The 22,591-nt window shown below is 47.5% G+C and overlaps 1 protein-coding gene across 1 annotated transcript in view; it reads left to right on the forward strand.

The window, feature by feature from the left end:
* LOC127570252 (ranBP-type and C3HC4-type zinc finger-containing protein 1-like) overlaps window positions 1–22,591 on the forward strand; it is a 44,869-nt gene that overhangs the window by 1,510 nt on the left and 20,768 nt on the right. Inside the window, 8 exon segments of the mRNA XM_052015594.1 lie at window positions 9,727–9,901; window positions 12,924–13,058; window positions 13,630–13,732; window positions 13,734–13,769; window positions 15,909–15,999; window positions 17,727–18,024; window positions 20,593–20,747; window positions 21,287–21,460. Of these exon segments, the coding sequence (XP_051871554.1) occupies window positions 9,727–9,901; window positions 12,924–13,058; window positions 13,630–13,732; window positions 13,734–13,769; window positions 15,909–15,999; window positions 17,727–18,024; window positions 20,593–20,747; window positions 21,287–21,460 (1,167 nt within the window).

Below are 22,591 nucleotides of genomic sequence, written 5' to 3' on the forward strand. Positions count from 1 at the left end.
TGAGGGAGCGCCCGGGGAGTGAGGGAGCGCTCTGGTGGTGAGGGAGTGCCCCGCCCGGGGAGGATCAGTGAGGGAGTGCCCCACAAGGGTAGAGTCAATGAGGGATCGCCGGGCGGTGAGGGAGTGCCCCGTCAGTGGAGGGGTAATGAGGGAGTGCCCCACAAAGGGTAGAGTCAGTGAGGGATCACTGGGCGGTGAGGGATTGCCGGGCGGTGAGGGAGTGCCCCGCCAGAGGCAGTGGATGGCAATGTAGAATTGGTTTGGGTTAAACTGGAGAGAGTGCAGAGAAGGTTTACGAGGATGTTACCAGAACTCGAGGGCCTGAGTCACAGGGAGAGGTTGGCCAGGCTGGATCTTTATTCCTTGGAGCATAGGAGACTGAGGGGCGACCGTACAGAATACATTAATGGCAGGGAGGAGGGAACAAAATGTCAGGATTCCAGGTTTGCTCTTGATAGGAGAAAGGCGGAGGGGGATGTTGTGATTCTGCAATGGGATGTGGATAGATTGGGTGAAATCAGAATCAGATTGATTATCATGTGTTGTGAGATCTGTTGTTTGGTGGCAACAGCACAGTGCAAAGATAGAAAATTGCTATTAAACTCAAAAATAAATAAATAGTGCAAAGAAAAGGAATAAGCCTGAGAAATGGAGTTCAATGTGGGGAACGTGAGGTTGTATCAGGGGAATGACAAAGCAGGTTATTATCTAAATAAAGAGAGATTTCAAATGAGTGAAGTTCAGAGGGATCTCGGTGTTCTAGTGCATGAATCACAAAAGGTTAGCAGGCAGGTCCGACAAGTAGTGATGTAGGCAAGGGGTGTGTTGACCTTTAATGCAGAGGGATTGGAGTTGAAGAATAGGAAGGTTTTGTTACAATTGTACAGAATGCTAGTGAGGCCTCACCTAGGAGGCCTGAGGGTGCAGTGGTTAAATGGACAAACAATCCAGAGAGTCGCATTTAAGTCCCATTGCAGTAACTGGAAAAACAGTACAACTGGTCTTAGTAATAATGACATAAAAACCACATCTGATTCCCTGATGTCCTTCAGGGGAGGGAATCTGCTGTGCTTCCCAGGTCTGGCCCCTATGTGACTCCAGACCCAGCCCATGTCATTGACTCTGATGTGCCCTAGTGAGCCTTTCAACACCCACCGCTTTCTTAAGGGCAGTTAGGACGATAAATGCTGGTCTTGCCAGTGCTGCCCAGATCTTTAAAAAAAAAGAATGGAAAAAAACATTCCTGTGCCCTTGCATGAGTCCTTGAAAAGTAGAGGAATAACATGTTACATTAACCTCACTATGTGCCGAGATCTGCAACTATTTGAGTAACAGTGTCTCTTTAGGTACTTCTGTGGACAATTCCTTCTACATTTTTGGCATTCAGTGTAAAGCGGTCTCTCTCGAATTCCATCACCCCATCCCCGGAAACATTTTTGTCTGTGTCTAGCCTTCAGACTGGCTCTGTAAAAATCCTTTGACTTCTGTTGAAATCAGAAACAATCTAAGATTGAATGTTCCTTAATGCCTCCACACCGAGGAGCTTCTTGCCTGCAAGTTGTTTCCATAAAGAACCTGTTGGTAATTTACAAAAGGGCTTGGCAGAACTCTAATTTTATTAAAGTGCCATGGTTGAATAAAGATTGAACTCTGTTTCAAGCTCTCATCAGGGGACACTTTCTGGTCAGCAAAGTGTCCGTTCTAATTCTTTTGTAAGTCTAAAAATTTGTTGTTGGAATTTGATTTGTTCTATTTATGTCACTGATATTGTCTGTGACTGAACAGCGATTGAGTTCCAATCATAGAACATAGAACAGCACAGCACAGCACAGGACAGGCCCTTCGGCCTGCGATGTTGTGCTGAACTAATTAAACCAATGACTCTGAAGGAATCTAATCCCTTTTCCCCACTCATTGACCATATCCCTCCCTTCTCTGCACATTCATGTTCCTACTTAAGAGTCTCTTAAGTGCTCCTATGCTATCTGGCTCCTCCACCACCACCTCTGGCAGTGCATTCCAGGCCTCTACCACTCTCTGCCTCACACATCTCCTTTGTACTTTCCCCCTCTCTCACCTTAAACACATGCCCTCTAGTATTGGACATTTCAATCCTGGGATCTACGCCTCTCACAATTTTATAAACTTTTATCAAATCTCCCCTCAGCCTCTGCCGCTGCAGAGAAAACAGCCCCAGTTTGTCCAACCTCTCCTCATAGCACATGTCCTCCAAACCAGGCTGCGTCCTGGTAAACCTCCTCTGCACCCTGTCCAAAGCCTCTACATCCTTCCTATAATGAGGCTTCTCTTTCACAGTTTGAGAATTTGAATTCAGCATTGAAATATCTGGGGTTAAACCGTTGCCAATGGTGAGGGTGACTTTGGATCCATCGGATCTTGTAAATAGTACAGGAAACCCGCCGTCTGGGCTGCTTGTCTCTTAGCTGTCCGTGGAAAATCTCCTCGAGGAGACACAGTTGCAGATCTTTGCTGCAGTTGATAGGTAGCAGGAACCACACAATCCAAACACATCACTGAAAATCTTTGACACAAGATGTTCATTGCATCATGTCTTTACAGCTGAAAGAAGGATACCCAGATTAATCCCACCTTCCAGCTGTTAATCCATAGCCCTGCACAACATGGTGAAACAACTTTCTCTGTATCCTCTCTAATCATTCTCTCAGTTACTTTAAAACTTTGCCCTCTTAGCTCAGGGCTTCCTAATTACTTTTCTATACTGCATTCAAATTTCCCCTCAGCCCCCAGCTCCGATCTAATGTTTCCTCAAAGTTTTTATATGAATGTATGAATTTGTATCCGGAGTAGGACACTCCACTCTGCTCCATCGTCCTCTCATTCATTTCTACACCACTGTCTCCCCCCCCCCACCCCCCAGTAACCTTTCGCCCTGTCCTTTATCAAGAATCGATCTACCACTACGTTAAAAATACCAGACTCTGTCTCCTCTGCCTTTTAAGTATGAGAGTTCCAAAGACGTGCGTCTGCCTTTTAAGTATGAGAGTTCCAAAGACGTGCGGTCTTCAGAGAAAGAATTTTGTTTCATCCCTGTCTTAAATGGGTGACTTTTTTTTAAAAGTGATCCTTAGTTCTTGTTTATAGAGTAACACAGTATGGAAACGGGCCCTTCAGCCCAACATATCCATGCTGACTATCTACAGTAGTCCCGTCTGCCTGCATTTGGCCCATATCCCTCGAGACCTTTCATGTAACAAGAAACATTCTCTCCACGTCCGCCTCATCAACACCCTTCGGCTCCTCATAGGTTTTGACCAAGTTGCCTCTCACTCTTCTAAGTTCCAGCAGATACGGACCTAGTCTCCCACTTTTCAATCCCTGCAACATTCTGTTAACTTCCTCTGTACCCTCTCCAGTGCAGTCACATCTTTCCTGTAATATAGTGACAAGAACTGCACACAGTTTAACTGTACACATTAACTGTAGCTTAATAAATATTGTGTACAATCCTGCCATACTTTCTATATCCTCTCCTCGACTAATAAAGGAAGGCATTTTATGCCTTTTTAACAATTGCATTAACCTGTCCTGCTCCCTTTGGAATCGAGGGACGTGGACGCTAAGGTCCCTGTGTTCCACACCTCAGACTATCCTCCCATTTGTTCCACATCCATTTGCCTTGTTGCTTCTCCTCAAGTGGATTCTTCCTTCATTTTGCTGCCCAATTGATCAGACCAAATATTCCTGCAGTCTAAAGCTTTTCCTCATCACTCTGAACCACAAAACCAACTTTACGAGGTGTAATTTATAAACCAGAGTTGCAGCATCCAAGGATGATGTCAGGAAATACTCCTCATGGAGTCATACAGCACAGAAACAGGCCCTTCAGCCCAACTGGTCCATGCCGACCAAGATTCCTATCTAAGCTGGTTCCATTTACCTGCGTTTGACCCTCTAAACCGTTCCTGTCCATGTACCTGTCCGATTCTCTTTTAAATGTTGTAATTGTACCTGCCTCTACCACTTCCTCTGGCAGCTCGTTCCATATCCCCACCACACTATGTGTGAAAAGGTTGCCTCTTCTACTGGGAAAATGTTATGTAGTAGGGAGAGAATCTTTATCCAGCGTTGGAGAATTCTAAATGTGATGAGAGACTGGCTGGGCATGGGTTTTTTGAGCTAAAATATACTGAAGGAAGATTTAATTGAGGTTTTGAAGTTGAGCCTGTTCGCCTTGGCAAAGAGGACAATATCTAGGGGTTATAGATTTAGGTTAATTGGTGGAAAGAATGGAAGAACTTTGAGATATTTTCACTCAAAGTATGTTGTGGCTCCAGAACTGATGTCCTGAAAGGGTTCTGGAGGTAGAAGCCATCTTCACATGGAAACCTACCTGGATGTTTATGACATGCCTGGAAGGTTCAGGCTACAGACCAGAACCTGGCCGTTTCACCAGACTGGATAAGATGGCCTGAATGGCCGCTTGCGTCTCTGATTCTTCATACCCTGGTTAATGGACGTCTGGAATTCTGTCCCCCACAAGACTCTTTGGCCGGGCTGCGATTGGAAATCCCAGAACTGGTTTGGGAAAGGGAATCATGGAATGGTCACAGCACCCGCGGAGGCCATTCAACCCACTGAGTCCAGATAGGCTCCATGTGAGAGCGATCCAGCTAGTCCCAATCCTAGTTCTTTTTTAGCTACTCATCCAGCTTCCCTTTGAACATTGAATATGCCTGCACTGCTGCCCCAGCAGCACGTTCCAGACACTAACCATTTGCTGCATAAAACAAGGCTTCATCATTGCCACTTTTGGTACTTTTGCCTTTTACCTTCACCTCACAGTAGGTAGTTCTTGACCCTTCCATCGTTGGGGATAGCTTCCCTCTCCACTGACTGTACACAGCCTACCTCGTACCTTGTACCTTATTGTCTACCTGCACTGCAGTTTCTCTGGAACTGCAACACCATGTTGTGCATTCTGTTTTCCTTTTTACTACCTCAGTATAAATTGGTTTATTATTGTCACACGTACTGAGGTACAGTGGAAAACTTGTCTTGCATACCGTTCATACAGATCAGTTCATGTAATTATGTATGGCATGATCTGTCTGGATAACAGGCAGACAAAAGCTTTTCACTGTATCTCTGTACATGTGACAATAATAAACCAATAGGAATACCCATCATGATTTAAATCCCTCTATCATATCTCCTCCCAACCTCTTCTGTTCCATGGAGAACAACCTCAGTTTCTCCAGTCTATCCACATAATTGAAATCCTCAATCCCTGGACTCATCTGGTGAATAAGTGGTGCGGGACATGCAGTAATGGCAGGAAGGTGAAGCTGGGAAATGGATCATTTGACTGGTGGAACAGGGTGTAACTGGCCTCCTACGTCCTTTGACCAGAGCTCCAAATTAACCTTCGAAACCTACAGACTCCGCTTTCATTTTCGTTTAACTTGCTTCTCCTGATTGTGGTTTCAAATCCTCAAGAGCAGCGCTTAGCAAGCTGTGCTAAATCACTTCCTGTAACTCTAGACAAAGACCCATGCTCATTTACTGTGCAAGGACTGGATGGAATGGCAGACAGAGCAGGGAGATCGGGCTTATAAGTCTGCACGAAGCAGGTTCTCGCCCCCATGCTCTGGGAGTCGTGGTTTGAAGGGGGTTGCTTGGTGAGAGAGATGTAGGTGTGTCACTGCCTGACCTAGGCTGGGCTTGTGAAGACGGGGAGCTGTTGTTTCAAGCTGCTGCAGACTGGCTGACGAAGGCAAGCCTGTGGGTTCACCAGGAAGTGGAAAGTAGGATCCAGACTAGGCTCGGTAGCAGGAAGTGGGGCAGTGCAATTGTGATGGGAGGTGATCTGGAGGGAGATTCTACCAGGCTCTACAAGGGCCCTTTCTCTGTGCTGTGTGCCAGTGGTTGGGGCAGGACTGAGGCTTTGCTCACGTTATCCAAATCGATGTGGTGCTTGATAATGATGGGGAAATCTGTAGGTGGGTATGTGAAGTGTTGGGGGGGGTGGTGTGGGAGCACTGCACTGTGGGAGGGGTGGTACTGAGGGAGGGTCACACTGGGAGGGGCAGTACTGAGGGAGGGTCACACTGTGGGAGGGGGTTACTGAGGGAGGGTCACACTGTGGGAGGGGTGGTACTGAGGGAGGGTCACACTGTGGGAGGGGCGGTACTGAGGGAGGGTCACACTGGGAGGGGTGGTACTGAGGGAGGGTCACACTGTGGGAGGGCTGGTACTGAGGGAGGGTCACACTGTGGGAGGGGCGGTACTGAGGGAGGGTCACACTGGGAGCGGTGGTACTGAGGGAGGGTCACACTGTGGGAGGGGTGGTACTGAGGGAGGGTCACACTGGGAGGGGCTGTACTGAGTGCGCTCTCCCGTCGAACTGATGATTTGATTGTGTAAATCCAAAGGTGCAGTTGTGGAGAATGTTGGGTGGTGGGGGATTGGGGTTTACATCTGGAGCGGTGGGCTGGAGCAGTTTTCTTCTTGGTAGGACTCTGTTTTGCCAGGTGCTGGTGTTTCATCATGTGGACTGTCTGCTTATCTGGAGAAGACTCCCACCTCTCTCTGCACTGCTGCTTTACGGGACTAATTACTGGTGTGCCCTGCTGGTTGTGTTGCTGTTTATCGCACACTGTGGGAGGGGCAGTACTGAGGGAGTGCTGTGCTGCAGGCAGGGCAGTGAGGGAGCTCTGTGCTCTAGGAGGGAGCTTGTTGAAGGTGCTTTGTTCCACCACAATAAGGCTGAAACCAGTCCCTGACATGGATGTGAACGATTTATGACAATGTCCACAGAGGTGCAGGGTGCTCCCTCTGCTGGAGGAACCGGAAACCATCGTCCTGTACCATCTACACACTCAGTGGGTCTGGGACCTCCACCTCCTTTACTGTTCCTGCCCTCTACCCAATCACAGCTCCACCCTTCAGAAGGGGATCCTCCTTTTCCCACCTACATTTAGTTGGCATCATGGTCAGCACAGACATGGTGGGCTGAAGGGCCTGTTCCCACAGAACACCACGTGCCCTGATGCAGGGTTTCGACCCAAGATGACTCCTCCCCCCCCCCACAGCTGCCTCTCGACCCACCTAGTTCCTTCGGCAGATTGTTTGTGGCCGAACCATTCTAAGTTTATTTGAACCTCACTTTGTTTCCCTCGGATATTAAGGCATTGGGTTGTACCTGAAAGTGCAGGTGAGGCACGATGCAGCAGGTACTATTGGTATTGGTTTATTATTGTCACTTGTACCGAGGTACAGTGAAAAACTTGTCTTGTGTCCCGACCGTACAGGTTAATTCATTACACAGTGCAGTTACATTGAGTTAGTACAGAGTGCATTGATGTAGTACAGGTAAAGACAATAATGGTACAGAGTAAAGTGTCACAGCTACAGAGAAAGTGCAGTGCAATAAGGTGCAAGGTCACAACAAGGTAGATCATGGGGTCAGAGTCCATCTCATCGTATAAGGGAACTGTTCAATAGTCTTATCACAGTGGGGTAGAAGCTGTCCTCAAGTCTGGTGGTACGTGCCCTCAGGCTCCTGTATCTTCTACCTGATGGAAGAGGAGAGAAGAGAGAATGACCCGGGTGGGTGGGGTCTTTGATTATGCTGGCTGCTTCGCCAAGACAGTGAGAGGTAAAGACAGAGTCCAAGGACGGGAGGCTGGTGTCCATGACGTGCTGGGCTGTGTCCACAACTCTCTGCAGTTTCTTGCGGTCCTGGGCAGAGCAGTTGCCGTACCGTTGCCTCATGGCTGCCAGGTTCGATTCCACTCTCCGGTGCTGTCTGTGTGGAGTTTGCACGCTCTCCCTGAGACCGCATGGGTTTCCCCGGGTGCCCCAGTTTCCTCCCACACCCCAAAGATGTGCGGGTCGGTGGGTTAATTGGCTGCTGTAATTTGCTCATTAGTGGGGATTAATGGCAGAAAGGATCCAAGGTGAGTTCTTGGGCGTGTATGATACAGAACATGTTGCAGAGCTACAGGGAAGTAAGGAGAGCGGGAATGGGACTAATGGGATTGCTGCTTTCTATATTTTCCATGCATCCCCTTTTATCTTGCATCGTCATCCTCTGTAATCTCTCCTGCCTCTTATACCCTTTTATTCTCTCTGCCACCCCTCCCCTATACACACACTAACATAGAACAGTACAGCACAGGAACAGGCCCTTTGGCCCACGGGGAGCTATGGACTTGGACCCCAAGGTCCCTCTGTACATCAGTGCTGTTGTCCTGCCATTAATTATATACTGTCCCCTTACATTTGACCTTCCAAACTGCAGCACCTCACACTTTCTCAGATTAAACCCCATCTGCCATTTCTCCACCCATATCTGTAACTGAACTATATCCTGCTGTATCCTTTGACAGCCCTCTACACTGTCCACAGCTCCACCAACCTTTGTGTTACCTGCAAACGTACTAACTCGCCTGTCCATGTTTTCATCCAAGTCATTGATATGTATCACAGACTACAGAGGCCCCAGCACCGATCCCTGCGGAACACCACTGGTCACGGACCTCCAGCCAGAATAGCAGTATCCACCACTATCCTCTGCCTTCTATAAACAAGCCAGTTCTGAATCCAAGCTACCACGTCACCGTGGATCCCATGCATCGTAACCGTCTGGATTACTCGTTTTATCTTCTTCCAACTCTGACAAGCTATTCATCAACACAAAATGTTAACCGTTTCTCGTGCCACATTTTCTGCCTGACCTGAGTCTTGATGGTGCTTCCCGTCAATTTTGTCTGCCTTCAAAGTCAAAGTGGAGTTTATGGTCACATGCATAAGTCCATGTGTGTACAGGTACAGTGAAAATCTTACTTGCAGCAGCATCACAGGCACATAACATCAGATAAGCAGCATTCACAAGAAAAACAGGAAAGTAAATTATATACAGTTTTTGGTATTGGTTTATTATTGTCACTTGTACCAAGGTACAGTGAAAAACTTGTCTTACAAACCGATCGTACAGGTCAATTCATTACACAGTGCAGTTACATTGAGTTAATACAGAGTGCATTGAGGTAGTACAGGTAAAAACAGTAACAGTACAGAGTAAAGTGTCACAGCTACAGGGAAGTGCAGTGCAGTTAGACAATAAGGTGCAAGGTCACAACAAGGTAGATCGTGAGGTCAGAGTCCATCTCATCGTATAAGGGAACCGTTCAATAGTCTTATCACGGGGTAGAAGCTGTCCTTGAACCTGGTGGTATGTGCCTTCAGGCTCCTGTATCTTCTACCTGATGGAAGAGGAGAGAAGAGAGAATGACCCGGGTGGGTGGGGTCTTTGATTATGCTGGCTGCTTCACCAAGGCAGCAAAAGGTAAAGACAGAGTCCATGGAAGGGAGGCTGGTTTCTGTGACGTGCTGGGCTGTGTCCACAACTCTCTGCAGTTTCTTGCGGTCCTGGGCAGAACGGTTGCTGTACCAAGCCATGATACATCCAGATAGGATGCTTAAGAACACAATTAGAACAAAAATAAACTGGTAAAATGAGTGGTAAGTTGGTTTATTACTGTCACGTGTACCGAGGTACAGTGCAAACTTGTCTTGCAGACCATTCATACAGATCATTTCATAAAACAAAACCCTTGATGTTGTTGCTGGAATTTCCATCTTGTTAGGGACTTCAGCAAATAGGTCTTTGTCTTTGAGCTGTGAATTTCTCATTTCTCCAGTCTAACCACTCCTGTCCTCTGTTCCTGATCTGTTTTGCAGAGCCTGTATGAATTTAATTTGAAAGATATCATATATGAATTCAAGAGCACGACATGCCATGGGATTAGCACACGGAGCCAGCCGGCCAACCAGCTGATCTACCACTTTGAGGATGAGGAGGAGGCTCAGAGGTGGTCGACCATCATCAACAGTTCTCTGAGGGAGGTCGAGAAAGGTGAGTAACTTACAAATGTGTGGGCGAGCCTGTTGCACCATTGAATAAGACCACGGCTGCTCTGATTGTAAACTCAACCCCTCATTCCTGTTTTCACCAGCTACCCTCTCATCCCCTTGCTTATCAAGAATCTGTGTTTTCCTTAAGAATATTCAAAGACTGCTTCCACTGACTTTTGAGAAAGTTCCTAACACTCGGAGGGGAAAAACCATTTTCCCCATCTGTGTATTAAACAGGCGACGCCTTATTCATAAACAGTGACCTCTAGTTCCAGATAAAACCTTGTCACCACATCCTCCCGGTAAAGATCGTACAGAATTTTTACGTTTTAAGCTCTTCTAACCTCCAGTGGATACAAGCCTGCCCTGTCCAATCTTTATTCATAGGACAACCCAGTCATTCCGGGTTTCAGTTTAGTAACCTTCCCCGAACTGCTTTCAATATTAATTGTTCATCAATCATTATTAAATAACAACACCAGTGCTGTACATAGTAGTGTAACTGGGTCGGGCAGCTTCTGTGGAGAGAGAGAGACAGAGTTAACATTTCAGGTCCAGAATCCTTAATAGGAACTGGGAAGGTGAGATAGAGAAAGTAATTTCAAGTTGCAGAGAAGACAGCTGGAGGGACGGATAAAACACAGGACCTAGAACAGTACAGCACAGGAACAGGCCCTTCGGACAATCATGTTGTGCCGAACTAATTAACTAATTAAACTAGTAATTAAAAGCCTAACTAAATTAATCCCTTCTGCCTACACAAATTCAATATCCCTCCATTCTCTGCACATTCATGTGCCCATCTCGGAGCCTCTTAAACCCCTCTATTGTATCTGCCTCCACCCCCCCACCCCAGGCAGCACATTCCAGGCACCCACAACTCTCTGTGTTAAAAAAAAACGTGCCCCGCACATCTCCTTTGAACTTTTCCCCTCTCACCTTAAATGTATGCTCTCTGGTATGAGACATTTTGACCCTGGGAAAAAGATACCAGCTGTTTACCCTATCTATTCCTCATCAGGTCTTCCCTCAGCCTCCACCGTTCCAGAGAAAACAACCCAAGTTAGTCCAACCTCTCCTTAACAGGCTTGCTGTGGGGATGAGTTATTAATGAGGCGGTTGTTAATGGTACTGCCTGATTAACAACGCATTCCGACAGCAACCCTGCCATCAATCTATTAAAGGTATTCGGAGAATTGTACAGCACAGAAATAAGTGATTCTGGCCCTCCTCATCCAAGCCACTGTGATGCTTATCTGTGCTAATCCCATTTGCCTGCACTTGGCCCATATCCCTCTACATCTTGAAGATACAAATGTAAAAGTAACTGGATGTATAAGGGTTAATAATGTACAGCTGTTATTGCTTCAACTATGGCGTGACGAAAGTTATGACTGCAAGATGTGCAGGTGCTTGGGAGTGCTTAAGGCATATCTTGTTTTGCTAAAAGTTTGCTGTAAGCAACTGCCCAAGTACGTGCAACTCTGCACATAGGCATCTTTAGATTCAGTATAAAAGGAGGGACACAAACATGTAAATCTTTGAGTGGGGATCAGTACAGAGCTCGGGTTACACGGTTTACTCTTTCTCTGTATCCCTCACTCCCGCTGGCGACTCCCACTAGCGTTAAGTAATAAAGCACTAATTGTATGCTCCTTGGTTCTGTTGTTGTCTGCTTTATTACAGCGTGGGTCGACTTTCACACAAGGGACTGCAGATGCTGGAAAAAAAGCTAAAAAAAGCTGCTGGAGGAACTCAGCGGGTCGAGCAGCATCTGTGGGGGGGGGTGGGGGGTGGGCGGACAAGTTGTCACTGTTTCGGGTGGAAACCCTGCCTCCGGACCCCCATCCTTTCCCCAGCTTCTCTACAACTGGAGACCAGCTGTTTTCCATTTCGCGTCTTTGACCTAAAATGTTAACTCTTGTTTTTCTCTCTCCACAGATGCTGCCTGACCTGCTGAGTGTTTCCAGTATGTTCTAGTTTTGAAGTGAATAGGGTAGATGGAGGGGACATGTGTTGTCCAGAGAGGGGCATCCAGTGTGAAGGGGCAGATTCTTAAAGTTAGAACTGCACCTTATGGGAATGACTTCTTTAGGAACTCTCTGCCAAAGGCTGTGGTGCTGGAAGTGAAATGAATATATTAAGAGTGAGATTGATAGATTTTTGTTGGTTAAGGGGATCAAACCTCATGGAACCAAGGTGGGATAATGGACTTAAGGAACTGAGCAACCGCTCTAAATTTACAAGAATGTTGCCAGGACTCGAGAGCCTGAGTTGTAGGGAGAGGTTGGGCAGGTTAAGGCTTTAATCTTTGGAGCGACGGAGGCTGAGGGATGACCTATAGAGGTGTATAAAATCATGAGGGGCACAGACACTGTGAATGCACTCGGTCTTTTTTCCAGAGAAAGGGAATCAAAATATAGGTTTAAGGTGAGAGTGGAAAGATTTAAAAGGGACCTGAGGGTGAAATTCTTCACACAGAGGGCAGTGGGTATGTGGAACGAGCTGCCAGAGGGAGTGGTTGAGGCAGGTACAATTACGACATTTAAGAGACATTTGAATATGTACATGGACAGGAAAGGTTTAGCAGGATATGGGCCAAATGCAGGCAAATGGGGACGTGAGACTCTACAGATGCTGGAATCGAGCAACACACACGGTGCTGGAGGAACTCAGCAAGTCGGGCAGCATCAGGATAAAGGGTCTCGACCCCGAAACATCGCTGTTTATTTCCTTCCATAGATGCTGCCTGACCTGCTGAGTTCATCCAGCACAGGCAAATGGGACTAGCTTAGATGGGCACCCTGGTTGGCATGGACAAGTTGGGCCGAAGGGCCTGTTTCCGTGCTGTATGGCTCTATGACTGTAACTGCATGTATGTAAGCTCGGGGGGAGTTGAATGTGTTTCAATGTGGGCATTGACGGCGTGGTGCCTCCCTGGCGCTGTCCTTGCTATGACACAGGATTCCGCTGCCACGGATATTTGCCGTGCCGTCTGGTTTAAATGATTTATTTTCCTGCAGCAAATTCGACAGTCGGTCTACAGAACCACAGTCCTCCGCTACAGACAGTGGCCAAGGGGAGCACCAAGACTGGGGAAGATATTCCCAGAGCAACCCCTGACATCCCAAAGCCCGGAATGGACCTTGCCCGAACAGGTAAAACACCAGTCCTGGGAATTACGTTTAATCCTCACCAATTGCCTTGGGAAGGAACTAGCAATCCTGATGGGGGTACAGTCCAAATCTGATTGATACCAGACAAAAAGCTTGGATTATCTAAAGAGGGTGTGTGTTTTGTTTCAACAGAGAGAGTTAACGTTAGATTTAGATGTTGGATTATATAAGATGTTTCCTCTCGTGATCAAGGGGGATTTTAGCATGGTGTCGAAAGTACTTCCATGGCCGTAGGACTAGGGCTGTCCCTGTCCTGGGAGTGTGTGATGGAATGGTGTGGAGGGAGCTTCACTCTGTGTCTGACCCCGGGAGTGTGTGATGGGACAGCGTAGAGGGAACTTCACCTTGTGTCTGACCTCGGGAGTATTTGATGGGACGGTGTGGAGGGACCATCACTCTGTGTCTGACCCCGAGAGTATGTGATGGGACAGTGTAGAGGGAACTTCACCTTGTGTCTGACCAGTGTAGTCACTGCCCTGAGAGATCTTTATGTTGAGAATCTTACTCCTGGTTTTATTGATTTTGTGTAATATGTATGTTTCTGGAATTGTAGAAGATCTGATTCTGCGGCTTGCTCAGGCGATAGAAGCAGGTGATTCCGCCTTGTCGTCAGAGTATGCTGTGACTCTAGCACAGCAGAGAGCGTCCCTGGGAATCTCCCTCAAGAGGTTCCTATCGAAGCCAGCAGATCAGGTAACTGTTGGTTCACAGTGCTACACCTGAGTTCAACACAGAGCAATCAAGTAGATATCTGCAGCATCTCTCAGCATTTTCCAATTAGAGTGAGTTTTAATACTTTTAAAATCACGCTTTGATGAAAGTAGCGAGAAATTGTTTTACTAACAGAGATTAGGACACTGACTTAAGGTAATTGGGGAAGAAAAATGGGGGATAAGAATATTTATCTGCATTAAGTGTTTGAGATCGGTGATCCTCATAGTCACAGAGCGATACAGCACAGGAGCAGGCCCTTCGGCCCACGTTGTTGTGTCGAACTAATTAAACTAGTAATTAAATGCCTAACTAAACTAATCCCTTTTGTCTACACAGTGTCTGTATTCCTCCATTCTCTGCACATTCATGTGCCTTTCATAAGAGTCTTTTAAATGCCTCTATGTATCTGCTTCCACCACCACCACTGGCAGGCACATTCCAGGCCCCACCACTCTGTGTAATAAAAAAAAAATCTGCCCCACACATCTCCTTTGAACTTTCCCCCTCTATCCTTAAATGCATGACACCTGGTACTGGTTTATTATGGTCACGTGTACTGAGGTACAGTGAAAAACTTGTCTTGCATACCGTTAATACAGATCAATTCATTAAACAGTGCACTGAGGTAGTACAGAGTACATTGCGGTAGTACAGGGTAAAAACAATAACAATACAGAGTAAAGTGTCACAGCTACAGGGAAGTGCAGTGCAGGTAGACAATAAGGTGCAAGGTCAAACAAGGTAGATTGTGAGGTCAAGAGTCCATCTCATTGTATAAGGGAGCCATTCAATTGTCTTATCACAGTGGGGTAGAAGCTGTCCTTGAGCCTGCTGGTATGTGCCCCCAGGCTCCTGTATCTTCTACCTGATGGGAGAGGAGAGAAGAGAGAATGACCCGGGCGGGTGGGGTCTTTGATTATGCTGGCTGCTTCACCAAGGCAGCAAGAGGTATAGACCATGGAGGGGAGGCTGGTTTCCGTGATGTGCTGAGCTGTGTCCACAACTCTCTGCAGCTTCTTGCCATCGCGGGCAGAGCAGTTGCCATACCAAGCTGTGATGCATCCAGATAGGATGCTTTCTGTGGTGCATCGATAAAAATTGGTGACTTTTGATAAAAAGGGGACTTGCCAAATTCCTTTAGCCTCCTGAGGAAAGTAGAGCGCTGGTAGAGCTTTCTTGGTAGTGGCATCTACGTGGTTGGACCAGGTCAGGCTGTTGGTGATGTTCACTCCTAGGAACTTGAAGCTCTCAACCCTCTCAACCTCAGCACCATTATTGTAGACAGGAGCATGTACACCGCCCCCTTACCTGAAGTCAATGACCAGCTCTTTTGTTTTGCTGACATTGAGGGAAAGGTTGTTGTCATGACACCATTCCACTAAGCTTTCTATCTCCTTCCTGTACTCTGACATCATTATGGCCTACAATGGTGGTATCATCTGCAAACTTGTAGGTGGAGTGAGAAGTTAGGTGGAGCATTGGACATTTCAACCCTGGGGAAAAGATATTGGCTGCTTACCCTATCCGTGCCCCTCATAATCTTATACACTGCCATCAGGTCTCCCCTCAGCCTCCACCGCTCCAGAGAAAATAACCCAAGTTTGTCCCACCTCTCCTTACAGCTCATACCCTCTAATCCAGGCAGCATCCTGGTGAACCTCTTCTGCACCCTCTCCAAAGCCTCCACATCCTTCCTGTAATGAGGCAACTGAATGCAATACTTCAGATGTGGCCTAACCAGAGTTTTATAATGCTGCAGCATAGCTCCCCGACTCTGAACTCAAGTGCCTCGACTGATGAAGGCAAGCGTGCCGTACGCCTTCTTCACCACCTTACCTACTTGTGCAGCCACTTTCTGAAGAGCAGATTTCAGTTGTGACTTGCAGTGTGAATTAGATATGTATTTAAATAAAATTGAACTAAGTAGACAGCCCTTTCAAAGAGCCAGCATGAGGCAATAGGCTGAGTGGGCTCCTGCACTGTATCATTGCGTGAAATTTGCTTGAGGAAGCATCAGAAAGTCTGGGAGGCTTTGCAGAGTTGGGGAAATTGTTTCCGACTTAGTGAGGAGAGGGTTCTGCATGTTTGAATCACTGTTCCATCTTCCTTCCCCCTCAGTCTGAGAGTTGGAGTGGAGGATGCCACTTCTTCTGCCATGATTGTTGTGAAGATCTTCCCTTATGCCACAGTCTTCACGTTAAAGCAACAGGTAACTAAATACTGGTTTGCCATTGGGGCAGTTTTAGTTGGCAGCTGGGAAAATGTCAGTGTTCATTGTTCAGGAACTGGTGGCAGAACAAGGATGAGGGGGATCTCATTGAAACCTACCGAATATTGAAAGGCCTGGATAGAGTGGACGTGGAGAGGATGTTTCCAGTAGTGGGAGAGTCTAGGACCAGAGGGCACAGCCTCAGAATAGAAGGATATCCCTTTAGAACAGAGATGAGGAATTTCTTCAGCCGGAGGGCGGTGAATCTGTGGAATTCGTTGCCACAGACGGCTGTGGAGGCCAAGTCATTGGGTATACTTAAAGCGAAGGTTGATAGGTTCTTGATTAGTAAGGACGTCAAAGCTTATGGGGAGAAGGCAGGAGAATGGGGTTGAGAGGGAAAAATAAGTCAGCCGTGACTGAATGGCAGAGCAGACTCGATGGGCTGAATGGCCTGATTCTGCTCCTATGTCTTATGGTCATTTAGAAAATCATAATGTGATCAAGTGGTGTCACCGTGGGGCTACAAAGGGGAAATGTGTTTGAGAAATTTATCATAGTCATACAGCACGGAAACAGGCCCTTCGGCCCAACTCATCCATGCTGACCAAAGTGTCTTCCTGAGCTCATCCCATTGGCCAGTGTTTGGCCCATATCCCTCTAAACCTTCCTGATCCATGTACCTGTCCAAGTGCCTTTTATTAGACATTTGGACAGGTGCATTAAATTTTATCAAAATTTTAATAAAAGTTCTTTGAGGACATAACAAACAGGATGGATAAAAGGGAACCAGTGTATGTAACAGAGTCACACAGCATGGAAACAGGCCCTTCGGCCCAACTGGTCCATGCCGACCAAGATTCCCATCTGAGTTGGTCCCATTTGCTCGCATTTGGCCCATATCCCTCTAAACCTTTCCTATCCATGTACCTGTCCAAGTACCTTTTAAATGTTGTTAATGTTCCTGCCTCAACACTTCCTCTGGCAGCTCCTTCCATGTACTGACCACCCTCTGGGTGAAAAAGTTGCCTCTCAGATTCCTATTAAATCTCTCGCCTCTTGCTCCAAACTTATGCCCTCTAGTTCTGGACACTCCAACCCTGGGAAACAGACTTTATGCATTCACCCTGTCTACGCTCCTCATGATTTTATACACCTCTATAAGATCACCACTACACTCCAACGAAAGAAATCCCAAGCTGCTCAACCTCTCCATAACTCAGTCCCTCGAGTCCCGACAACATCCTCATAAATCTCCTCTTCACTCTTCCCAGCCTAATGGCATCTTTCCTATCTCAGGGTGACCAAAACTGAACACAATATTCCAAATGTGGCCTTGCCAGTATCTTGTACAATTGCAACATAATCTCCCGACTCAAGTGCCCTGACTGATGAAGGTCAGTGTGCCAAAGCCTCCTTCACCACACTGTTGACCTGCGATGCCACTTTCAGGGAACCATGTACTTGTATTCTGAGGTCCCTAATATATTTGGATTTCCATCCCAGTATGTTACCCAGAAGTGCTGAGGCTCCTAAACTCTGGAATTTCCTCTCAAACCCCACCGCCTTCAATCCTCCTCAATACCGAACTCTTTAACCAAGCCTTTGGTCGCCAGCCACTCTGTCACTTCACGGCTCGGTGTCAAACTGTGTTTGCTAACGTTTCTCTGCATTCCGTTTTAAAGGCGCAATATAAATGAAATGTCGTCGTTGTTGCTGTGTGTTAGGTATTCCGAGATTTTGGATTCCACCCCAGTGTCCAGCGCTGGATCATCGGCCAGTGTCTGGCGGCCGACCACAGAACGCTGAGCTCATACGGTGTGAAGAAGAACGGAGACTCGGCCTTCCTCTACCTGCTGTCGGCGAAGCTGGCCAGCCTGCCTCGGCACCAGTACGAGGAGGACCAAGCCCTCGCCGTCATGTCCAATGGAGAGCCGCTCAGCGACGCCCTCAGAAGGGACAGCCTCCTGGTCAATGACAAGAGGAGCTGCAACACGTTGCCGAGCAGGTTGCCTGCAATGAAAGGTGTGTCACCTCACGCAGCCTACAAAGTTAATGCTGGGTCAGTAGCAGCTGGGGCCCGTTCACTCTCTCAGGCCTGGCCGCTCTTTCAGTTGCATCGGGGTCCAACGTGTTACATCCGTAGAGGTGGCTGGCGTGCTCCCTCCTTCCCTGACACTTCCTCTCACACCCTTCCTGCTTTTCACCTTGGCTCAGAGTTGATGAGCTGGAGCCTGAGATTCCCGACAGTGGATTGGGGAGAGGGAATGTTACCCATGTACTTTGTTGCAACAACATCCCATGCAACTGTAGAAGTGGGTACAGTTACAACGTTTAAAAGAGATTTAGATAGGTACAATAAGATGGGCTCTTGACCTCACAATCTACCTCGTTATGACCTTGCACCTTATTGTCTGCCTGCACTGCACTTTCTCTGTAACTGTGACACTTTATTCTGCATTCTGTTATTGTTTTCGCTTGTACTACCTCAGTGTTCTGTGTGATGAAATGATCTGGATAGATAGTATGCAGGACTAAGTTTTTCACTGTACCTCGGTACATGTGACAATAATAAACCAATTTACTAATTTACATGGATACACGGTTTAGGGGGATATGGACCAAACGCAGGCAAGCGGGACTAGCTCAGGTACACAGCTTGGTTGGCACGGACGAGTTGGGCTGAAGGGCCTGTTTCTGTGCTGTGTGACTCTGACCCTAACTGGTCAGTCTAAGGGTACAGGAGAGTGTGACCACAGCTGAGTCAAGGATCCAGAAGTCAGCACTGCAGGAGCCTCTGTCCCTACAGGGTCCAACAGTGTGGGCGGGGAAATGCAAACTGACCCAGGCTCGTGGTAGAAGGAGCCTTTCACTCTGTGGAGGGGACAATAGATGTAGTGGTATTGGGGGAAACATAGCCTGGGGACACACAAAAGTTCAACAAGGAATGGCGTGTAGCAAGGCAGGTAACAATAACCAGAGTCTGTCAGGAAGGGACGTGGATATCTGGAGATAATATTAGATAAGCTCTAGTGATCTGGGACATTCCTGACCTCTGGTGCTGTCTGTGCGGAGTTTGTACGTTCTCCCTGTGACCGCGTGGGTTTCCTCCGGGTGCTCCGGTTTCCTCCCGCACCCAAAGACGTACGGGTTGGTGAGTTAATTGGCTGCTGTAAATTGCCCCTGATGTATGGGAACGTGGGGAGAATGGGTTACAGGGAAATTAGTGGAGACTGGGGACACAGGTAGACAGGGTGGTGAAGGAGGAGTTTGGCACGCTTGCCTTCATCTGTCGGGGCAGTGAGTACAGGAGCTGGGACATCAAATTAGATCAGATCAGCTTGGGTTATTGTCAAATACACCAGGGTGCGATGAAGCTCACAGAGTAAACGGTGTACATGTTAACATTAAATACAGCAATGCAAAAACACCGGAATGATGCAGCGTGTGGTAGTGCAAACTGAGGTGCTGCAAAAAGAAATGCTGAAGTAACAATAATGGAACATGGAGAGTTAAGGTTGGAGAACACAGCAGCACCACTGGGAAGGGGATGTGAAGGAGGGGACTGGTTCAGGAGTCTGATTACAGCTGTCCACTGCAGTTGTATAAGACTTTGTTGAGACTGCCAGTGGAGCATTGTGTGCGGCTCTGGTCACCACACTACAGGAAGGATGTGATTAAGATAGAGAGGGTGCAGAAAATTTTCACAAGGATGTTGCCGGGACTGGAGGGCTCGAGTTATAAGGAGAGACTGGATAGGCTGGGGCTGTTTCCCCTGGAGCGAAGGAGGCTGAGGGGTGACCTTGTATAATCACGAGGGGCACAGGTAAGGTGGATGGTCGCAGCCTTTTCCCCGGGGTGGTGGAGTCTAATACCAGGGGGCATAGATCTAGCATGAGATGGAAGAGGTTGGAAGGGAACCTGAGGGGTAAATCTTTCACACAGAGGGTGGTGGGTCTGTGGAACGAGCTGCCAGAGGAAATGGTAGAGGTGGGCACAGTTACAGTGTTTAAAAGATTTTTGAACAAGTTCATGGATAGGAAATGTTTTGAGGGATATGGACCAAACACAGGAAAACAGGAGTAGCTCAGGTAGGCATCTTGGTCAGCATGGATGAGATGGGCTGAAGGGCCTGTTTCTGTGCTGTATGACTCTCTGACCCTAACTGGTTAGTCAAAGGGTACAGGAGAGTGTGGCCACAACTGAGTCAAGCATCCAGAAGTCAGCACTGAGGACATCTTCAAGAGGCACTGCCTCAAGAAGGTGGCATCCATCACTGAGGCCCCTCACCATCCGGGACATGCCCATTGGGGAGGAGATACAGGAGTCTGAAGACCCACACTCAACGATTCAGGAACAGCTTCTTCCCCTCCGCCAACGGTCCATGAACCCGTGAACACTACCTCATTATCCCTTTTTTTCCACTATTTATTGATTTCTGTAATGTATAATAAGGTTTGTCTTTGCACTGTACCGTTCTGCAAAACAACACGTTTCACATCCTGTAAGTCAGTGATTCTGAGGTGTGACAGCACCTGCTTCAGAAATGGTTGGTGATGGGTCCACGTAAACTGTGTGTGTGTCTCTCTGCAGGTGGAGTACCTCTGATGAACAGGGAGGGAAGGATAGATGTCAGTAACAACGCTCACTGTCTCAATCTAGAGTTGATGTCGCATCAACTGCCTATGTCGCAGGAGGCAAGGAGCCAGCCCTTGCAGCAACCTTCTCCCACACCCCACTCCGTGCAGGTACGTACCCCCAGAAACTGGGCAACATCTGGCCTTGTGCTAATACAACACAGAAGCAGGCCCTTCAGCCCTACTCGTCCATGCCGACCAAGTTGCCTACCTGAGCCAGTTCCATTTGCCAGCGTTTGGCCCACATCCCTCTAAACCTTTCCTATCCATGTACCTGTCCAAGTGTCTTGTAAACATTGTAACTGTACCCACCTCTACCGCTTCCTCTGGCAGCTCGTTCCATATCCCCACTGCCCTCTGTGTGGAAATATTTGCCCCTCAGGTCCCTTTTAAGTTTCTTCCTTTCACTTTAAACTTATGCCCGCTAGTTTTTGACTCCCCTGCTGTTGGGGGTGGGGGTGGGAGAGAGACTGTGACCAGTCTCACCATCGACGTCCCTCCACGCTGTATGTCTCCTATTGAACAGGGGAGCAGACGTGAGGGGCCGAATGGTCTACCCCGCTTCTGTTTATGTTCTAACGCGACGCTATTCTCTCCGTCCCCTTTTGATCGCAGAATAAAGCAGTGAGTTTTGTTTTTGTGTGTGACAGAAAGGCTGGGCCTGCGTGCAATGTACCTACATAAATAAGCCCACCAGGCCCGGCTGTGAAATGTGCAGCAGTCCCCGCCCACAGGACTACTCGGTGCCAGAGGAATACGCACTCAATGACGAGGAGCTCTGTCGCATCCTGCAGGAGAAAGAGGCACTGCTGAGGTCGCAACAGGTACAGTGAAACCATACTTTACTGAACCGAACGCACTGGCACCTCCTGGGCCCTTGCTCTCAGAATGACCCTTCTACGTCCCACGAATGGCGTGTGATTTACCCAGCATTCGTTGCGGCAAAGAAACCCCTCTATCCGTGGGATTGGGTTGAGCCTGAATTTAGTCGGCGTGCTGTTTTCTAAAACATAACAGATCATCAAGAGTGAGTTACAGTCTCAAATATAACAAAGGTGGTTGAGGGTTATGTGGGATTGGGTTGGAGGCCAAAATCTAATTGGGAGGTGGGTACTCTTTGCTCAGGATGATAGAACGTAGAACAGTACAGCACAGAGACACATCCTTCAGCCCACCATGTTGTACTGAACTAATTAAACTAAGTGATTAAAGACCTAACTAAACTAATCCCTTCTGCCTGCACAATGTGCATATCCCTCCATTCTGTGCACAATCATGCGCCTATTTAAGAGCCTCTTAAACACCTCTATAGTATTTGCAGGGGTGAGAGTGAAAGCAAATATGACAGAGGCGATGTTAAATGGAGAATTAAAACACTTAGAGTGAGTTTTTACCTGTGATCTAATCAGCTGATGGATGGACAGGTGGAATCAGACAGATTCCAGTAGATGGAAATCCAGGAGGATTAGAGTTAGAATGAAGGCAGGAAACTGTGTATTTTATTCCCTAGAAGAGTGGTAAACTGGTTTATTATTGTGACATGTACCGAGGTACAGTGACAAACTTTGTTTTGTATGTCATCCATACAGATCATTTCATCACATTGAGGTAGTACAAGGGAAAACAATAACAATGCAGAATAAAGTGTCGCAGCTACAGAGAAAGTGCAGTGCAGTAGACTGTGCAAGGTCATAACGAGGTAGATTGTGAGGTCAAGAGTCCATTTTATTGTACTAGGGAACCGCCAATAGTTTTATAACAGCGGGGTAGAAGCTGTCCTTGAGCCTGGTGGTACGTGCTTTCAGGCTTTTGTATCTTCTGCCGGATGGGAGGGGGGAGAAGGGAGAGAAATAGAAGTGTTGGTAAAGCGGAGAATTTGAAGGCAGGGAGATGAGCCAGGGCACGGTGGGTAGTGATTGGAACCTGGCTCGGCACAGGCGGAGCTAGTGGATGGT

The sequence above is a fragment of the Pristis pectinata genome, chromosome 5 (assembly GCF_009764475.1).
Source record: "Pristis pectinata isolate sPriPec2 chromosome 5, sPriPec2.1.pri, whole genome shotgun sequence".
Taxonomy (NCBI): Eukaryota; Metazoa; Chordata; class Chondrichthyes; order Rhinopristiformes; family Pristidae; genus Pristis; species Pristis pectinata.